This window comes from Silene latifolia, chromosome 6, assembly GCF_048544455.1.
Source record: "Silene latifolia isolate original U9 population chromosome 6, ASM4854445v1, whole genome shotgun sequence".
In the NCBI taxonomy this organism is placed as follows: Eukaryota; Viridiplantae; Streptophyta; class Magnoliopsida; order Caryophyllales; family Caryophyllaceae; genus Silene; species Silene latifolia.
In genome coordinates this window covers 7,666,711-7,674,336 of record NC_133531.1, presented here as the reverse complement: position 1 = coordinate 7,674,336, position 7,626 = coordinate 7,666,711, and the positions used below count along the sequence as shown (strand labels likewise).

At 39.9% G+C, this 7,626-nt stretch overlaps 1 protein-coding gene across 1 annotated transcript; it reads left to right on the top strand.

Annotated features, from left to right (window-relative positions):
* The first annotated feature begins 1,812 nt into the window (after window positions 1-1,812).
* LOC141658528 (uncharacterized) lies at window positions 1,813-3,655 on the top strand. The gene is made up of 2 exons (XM_074465462.1): window positions 1,813-3,158; window positions 3,395-3,655. The coding sequence occupies exons 1-2, from the start codon at window positions 2,636-2,638 to the stop codon at window positions 3,430-3,432; spliced, it is 561 nt and encodes a 186-aa protein (XP_074321563.1). The 5' UTR covers window positions 1,813-2,635; the 3' UTR covers window positions 3,433-3,655.
* The last annotated feature ends 3,971 nt before the right edge of the window (window positions 3,656-7,626 follow it).

Below are 7,626 nucleotides of genomic sequence, written 5' to 3'. Positions count from 1 at the left end.
ATATTCATGGCATTACACCAACGGAGGTTCGGGTGCGGGTGCCGGTTCACAAGAGCTACGTAGTTCAACGTATTCTTGTACACAAACGGGGTCGCCAGAAGTCAATTTGCCGAGCAGCTCACTGTTTGTACAACGGTTGGCATTTGGAAATTCGTCTATGCATTCCTTGATATCTCTGTTGCTTAATTCCTTCGACGCATCATTGATGTATTTCACGGTGTCCACGCACTGCCTAGACACACCTTCTGCTTTATTGATCTTCTCTGATATGCAGTTCCTCAAATTTTCTTCATAAACAAATTACAAATCAAAAGCATTACAAAAAAAATAAAAATAAACATTTAACTGAAGACGCCCAAATTAGAATAGGTAAACAAAAGTCATTAGGGCATTATTATAGGAGAATTCGAACTTGGGTCATATTGTTACCTCCGTGTTAACTAGAGGTGACAATCAGGTCAGTCGGGTCGGGAGACATATCAAGTTAGCCTACCCTTTTGGATCGGGTTGAGTCATTTCAGCCTTTCAGGTTAAATCATATACCAAGTTGGGGTTGGATCGGGTCATTATTGGGTCTAGTTATTTTCTTACTATTTCAATTTTTTATCATCAAAATTAGTTTTCGATCATTATTTGGTGTAATTACTTTATTATTAAGTCAAACATATTAAACTAAACGCTATGACGCTTTCTTTTCGTCAATATTAAGCATAAGAATTATTGGGTCATTAATTTAATCGGGTGAGTCGGTTTAATGTAGTTGCTATTGATTTTGGTTTAGGTTTACTGTAATTTATTGGAAAAAAAGATAAAAAGAGGATGGTTACCAATCTTACCATAATACTTGTCTATTTCATCGTTGATGGTTATCGTGCTCACGCACCGCGGAGACGAACCCTCTTCATTAATCTCTACTATTGTGCAGTTCTTCAAATCATCTTCATAAAATCAATTATCAATTAGATTACAATTTACAAACTCGTAATCCCTCCAATTTTTTCTATTTTTTTTACATTTGCTTTTTTAGATTCTCCAAGATACTACTTTGACCATAATTTTCGATAAGAAAATGTTATTTTCTTTTTGGTTGAAAATAATAGGGATTATAAACTCATATGAAAGTTGATTTTAACGAAATAGATTTAGTGAGGTGGTTGTTCACCTCATTTCTTAATCATGTGATTAAGAGTTCGATCTGTGTCCATGGGTCATAGAAATGAATCAAACTCTTTGACCAACCGTTTTAACTTTACCTAAGTGACTTTAAATATTATAATAATTATCATACGATATATGTATGTATGTGATTCGGAAAATTAAGTAGATCATCCTGTACTTATAGTTTCACCGGCTAAGAGGATAAAATTATTTAAATGTGAACAAGAAGAACCACAAGCAACTGTATGAAACAAACATGGTTGCTACTACTTGAGACGAGCTCTCCATCATCTTCTCTATTTTTTATCTCTATTATTTGTATTAGTAAATATTATTACTCCCTCCATTCAACTCCACTTTACAAGTATTCTATTTCCGTCCATTCAACTCCACTTTACAGGTTTCCTTATTTGGACATGTAAAAGACCTTTCTATCCTTATTTAAAATCTATATTTACAAAAAATGTCATTCATACCCCACACAAATCCACCATAAAACTCACCTTTATATTTTTTTAATATCTTTAACCCCACCATTCCCTTTCCCTATATACTTTTAATAGTTTTTTTAATCCGTTTCTTAATACTCGCGCAAAAAGCAATGTTGCAAAGTGGAGTTGAATGGAGGGAGTAGTAGATATTGTATATCTTATATTTACCTTGTATATCGTTAATTAGTTGTGTTAACTTATTTAGAGTTATTCCTTCCTTGTAATTAGGCTAACCTTTAGCATCTTTGTACCTATATATTGATTAATGATATGCAACCCTAATTAGGGATTCATACACTTTCATGGTATCAGTGTACAGGTCTCATCCTTTGTGAAAATCGCCCACGGCATCACAAGGTCTTTCGCCCCTCTTCTCCGGTCTAGCCTCACGCCAACATGCCCGGAGACGAGAAAATCAAAAATTCGAAGCCTTCCCTCCACCCCGTCTACACGGTTACCAACATTCAAAATAAGGTCCGTGTCCTTGACGGTGTTAAGGTCTCCTATTCGTTATGGGTTGACCTCTTTACGCTCCATGCTCGCGGATACAAGGTTCTGCATCACATTGACGGTACTGCCTCTCCGTCTGCGACGGACCCGTTGTATGAAGCTTGGACGGAAATCGATGCCATTGTTTTACAATGGATTTATGGCACAATGTCAGACGATCTCCTTCCTCGGGTTCTCAAACGTGATTCCACTGCTTATGACGCCTGGAAACGTGTCGAGAATATTTTCCTCAACAACAAGGGCGCCCGTGCCGCGAGTCTCGAGCATGAATTCATCAATCTCAAACTCGGTAAATTTCCTAATTTCGATTCCTATTGTCAAAATTAAAAGATTTGTCAGTAGCTTTGTCAGATGTCGGCGCTGCCGTCTCGGATCAGCGTTTGGTTTTACAGTTGGTACGCGGACTCCCTAAGGACTACGATACAGTCGCGGCCTACATAAATCAGACGCTCCCTAATTTCGAAACAGCGAGAAGTATGATCGAGTTAGAGAACCATAGACAGGACAGCCGTGAAGAACCCGCGGCTTTAGTTACTCCGACTGCTCCCCCTGCCGATAACCGTACTTGGGAAGATGCACCCAAGACGAACCAGTCCCGCAATCACCGTGGCAATTCTGGTAAGCGTGGTAATAATTCTGGAAATTCTAAGGGAGGGGGCAAATATCAGTCGAAACAGCAGCCTACTGTTGCTCCACAGCCGTGGAGTCCTATGCCAGGGTGGCCACCTTCGTGGACCCCACCACCCTGCCCTTACCCCACCTATCCCGGGTGGACACAACCGTGGCCAGTGCCACAACAGATACCTGCTTTCAGGCCTCCTCGCAGCAGCAAATCCTCTGCTGCACCTGGTTTTGGTTACGGACAGGCCCATGTCGCGACCTCTGATGATGGCACCCAGCTGAATGATGTGGCACAGGCGTTCAACGCCCTTACGATGCAGCCGTATAGTCCCTTCTATATGGATACAGGGGCGTCATCACATGTTAGAGCGGACGCAGGTACGTTACATTCCCCTCTTAATTATAGTACGATTCGTTCAATTTATGTCGGGAATGGTGCTAGTATTCCAGTACACGGTTCCGGTCAGACCACTATTGATACACCTAACCGCACCCTTCGCCTCACCAATGTCTTATACACGCCTCAAATTATTAAAAATCTAATTTCCGTAAGACAATTCAAGAAAGACAATAACGTATCCGTTGAATTTGACCCGTGTGGTTTTTCTGTGAAGGACTTAGCGAATGGGAATCTGATTCTGAGGAGCAATAGTGACGGTGATTTATACCCCGTGTCAGCCGTGTCAGCCAAGCCTTCCTCCACCGCGTCCAGCCCAACTTTACTTGCTTTTTCACCCGATGTTTGGCACTCTCGTTTAGGCCACCCGGGTTCCTCTATTCTTAATTTACTTAAGTCTCATTGTCGTATTGATTGTAATCGCAAAACAAATTCTTTATGTCATTCATGCCAAATAAGCGAACACAAGAGATTGCCATTTTCCGAGTCTTTATCTAATATTCTTGCACCTTTTGACATTATTCATAGCGACTTGTGGACATCACCGATTCAAAGCAAAGCAGGCTATAAATATTACTTGATTTTAATCGACAACTTCACTCAATTTGTATGGGTATATCCGTTAAAATTTAAGTCCGAAACATTCTCAAAATTTCTGAAATTTCGGAACTATGTCTCGACCCAATTCCATCGCCAAATTAAATCTTTCCAATGTGATTTAGGCCATGAATTTGACAACAACGAATTTAAAAATTTTGGTGATCAACATGGTCTAATTTTTCGCTTCTCATGCCCTCAAACGTCATCCCAAAACGGTAAAGCTGAACGAATGATTCGTCGAATAAATGAGATTGTTTTAGCTTTATTACATCATGCTTCTGTCCCACTTATACATTAGGTCGATGCCCTCCACACCGCTGTCCATCTTCATAATATACTACCAACCAAAACACTCCATTTCCGCTCACCAACTTCCGCTCTCTTCCATAAACATCCCTCCTACACCCACCTTCGCGTTTTCGGTTGTGTGTGTTATCCAAACCTGACAGCCAAAGCACCACATAAATTAGCCACCCGGTCCACCAAATGTGTCTTCCTCGAATACCCGCAAGAGTTCCGTGGTTACAAGTGTCTCGATATTTCTAGTGGTAAATTTATCATCTCCCGTCATGTTACTTTTGATGAGTCGGTTTTCCCTTTCGCTAAGAACCCTTCCCTAGAAAACCCCCCTATCCGAGACCAAACGAATGGCCACCTTACCCCTGCCCTCATTGATGCATTCCTCCAAACCCCTGCCTCACCTAACCCGGATCCGCCTACACCACCCAACACCCCAACCCCTGAACCTCCCCCCTCGCCACGAAACCCTACCCCTACTGCCCAGCCACATCAAACACCTCCTGCATCACCCACACCTTCCCCTACCCTTTCCCAATCCCCTACACTCGACAATACCAGTCCCATAACCCCTCCTACATCCCCTGCCACATCCCCAGCCAACACCATTCCCCCTCAAACCACACCTGCCACCACACGCTCTCCTACACCCAGCTACTACCACCACTCCCCTGACCCACCACCCACTGGTTTCCGTGACCATCGAATGACAACGCGTGCTATGAATGGAATTTTTAAACAGCGTGCCCTTGTTAGCACCTCCACCACTTATCTTTCCCCGTTACCCAAAAGCCCACGTGCTGCCCTTCAAGACCCGAACTGGAATACCGCCATGAATGACGAATATCGTGCTTTAATTAAGAACAACACTTGGGAACTTGTGCCTCGCCCGACTAGTGCCCCTGTGATCCGTTGTATGTGGCTTTACCGCCACAAATTTAAATCTGATGGCACTCTTCAACGCTATAAGTTAACACAACTAATTAACGATATACAAGGTAAATATAAGATATACAATATCTACTAATAATATTTACTAATAATTTGTACTTTGACTTTTTCTGTATTATTTACACCAGCTGACCTTGCTTCAGACGGGTCATTTTGATTTGAAATAATAAGACGGAATTTTGTAACCATTTTTCAGCCAAATATGACCACTATTGAAAAACAAGTTATCATAATAAGCTGTAACATTGACTGTACTATTGTGGTTACATTTTAACTATAAAATGGTCACATATTCCCGTTTGAAGCTTCAGACAAAAAAGTGGCATCTGAAACAAGAATTTACGTATTTACGTAACGTTTATCCTACAATTATAAGATTAAAATTACTTTATGAACTTAAGGTGAAATAATATTTGGGTTTTTGTTTGGCTATTTTCCTTTTTTGTTTAATATTGGAGATGAGTTGTGACGGAATCATGATTTAAAGTTAATGTGCCGAGTAAGAAAAAGTAGGGAAAAGCCGAAAAAGTTTGTAACCTACAATTTCAAATTTGTAACATATCAAAAAAAACTTGTATTTTTCAATATATTTATGGTCAAAGTTTATTAAAGTTTGTTACAAACATTGACATCGATATGGACTGGTCCGGTCTGACTCTTTCGGTCCTGACAGATCCAATTTGCTGGTCCGGTCTGACTCTTTCAGTCCTGACAGGTCCAATTTGCTGGTCGGGTCTGACTCTTAAAAGTTTGTTTGTACAATTCATTTGGTCGAGTGTAGATGTGGAGAAGTGACCGGAGTTCAATGGGAACAGAAGTAGAGCTAGACGAGAAAGGCTACAATGGGATCGAACAATTGCATCTTCCCTTGCTATTAGAGCCCGAGCATCTGTCGATCATCACCGAGACTCAATCAAGACAGTCGAAATGGACACGTCTCAACCCTACTCGTACCTCCCACCTTTTTCTGATTTTTTTGTTTGTAATTGTTTCCCTGTTGGATCATTATTTTCATTAAAATGTGTAATTCTTATCGATGTAGTCTTTTATTTTTTCGTTGCTGACAGGATTTGTTACCAGTCCGTAAATACAACACTCATAACTTTACCAGCTAGTATAGCTGACATCTGCGATATAAACTTGTATGAAGGCGAAGGTTAACGAACTAACACGACAAAATGAGAATGACTTATAACATGAAACGGACGGCCGGGGGATATTGTTTTCTAAATTTGTAACAAATTCAGTGATTCAGGATATCTAAGTGAATGAGTAGCGTGAGTCTAATCCAAGTCGTGCTTAAACCGTAGTAAGTTTAAGCTCTAATTTTCTAGGTATGGAAGTGTTTAATTTATACTTTTTTATACTCGAGTATTATTAACTAGCTAAGTTAATCAAGCTTTTATACAATACTCCGTCGTAATTTGGTAGGGCCTGGCGCGCCCTGGACTCGCCCTTTAATATCAATATTCAATAAAGCTTAGTAAGGTAGATGTAAGCTAGCTCAGTAAATGTTCGTGTTCAAATTCCGTTAGAATCAAATTTGTCCTAGCTTTGTTTACACCAACATATAAATAGCAAATCAAATAATTAAGCACGACCCTATTAAAGCACAACTATCAAATAAGTCCGATTCTGCGGGTTAACTAGTTCATATTTTGGTTCAAAACATAGTATGAACCACTACCCAAACCATTAGATGTTAACATGATTGAAATAAATAAATAAATAAAAATTGTACCAAATTCTTATTTAAGACCGTTTTAATTTAAAATAAGTCGGAATCTTATGACGACATAGGGAAAAGGCTTCCTGGGTTTAACTTGAACGAAACTTGAGGACAAGTTTTTACTAAGGGGAATGAATTGTAACAGATCGGGCAAGTCAACTGTCCACGTCAGCACATGAGTCAAGAAGTTGTTAGGAAGTTAGTTACAAAATCAGTTAGGCTGTTAATACGGCAATTATAAATAGAAGTCAACAATTATATTTTGTCATTCATTCATATAACTTCATTACAACATCTCTCCCTAAAATCTCTCTAGATTCTTTGTAATCATTTAGCTGTAGAATTCTGTTACACTTGTAATCATTCTTCAAGCTAATATAAATCTTTCGATTTTCATCCGAACTCTTTCTCTGTTTAGGAGTTCCTGTGATTGATCTGCCTTGTGTAACCTTTTCTTCCGGATTAATTTCCCTGAGAATCGTTACATCATCTGACACGTCATCAACCACATCAGCAGAAAATAGGCGCCGCCGCCGTAACAGCCACCATGAATCCCTCAAAGTCAGGAAATCCGATTCCCATTCCAAGTCTAAACGACGCCGTTCTCTCTCTTCCTCTTCTTATTCTTCCTACTCTTCCAGGTATTCCCTTCCTTCCCCACTCACCTCTCATGGGTATTTTGTAAGAGGAAATGGTTGTTGGAACAGTTTGTTTGTTTGTCCCACATGGGTGGGTTAAGAGGAATTAAGAGAGTTTATAAGTGAAAGTAGAATAATTATATTAGTTAAGATAAATGGGCCATTAGTGGAACAAGTGTAAATTCACTAATATGGGCCTTGATCTTTAACGAATCAAGACTGGCACTTGGGCAC

Excerpts from the sequence above, each read along its gene's own strand:
- LOC141658528 (XM_074465462.1), top strand. The coding sequence starts at position 2,636 with ATGATCGAGTTAGAGAACCATAGACAGGACAGCCGTGAAGAACCCGCG. Across the intron at positions 3,159-3,394 it reads ACATGTTAGAGCGGACGCAG|GACTTAGCGAATGGGAATCT; the intron begins GTACGTTACATT and ends TTTTCTGTGAAG.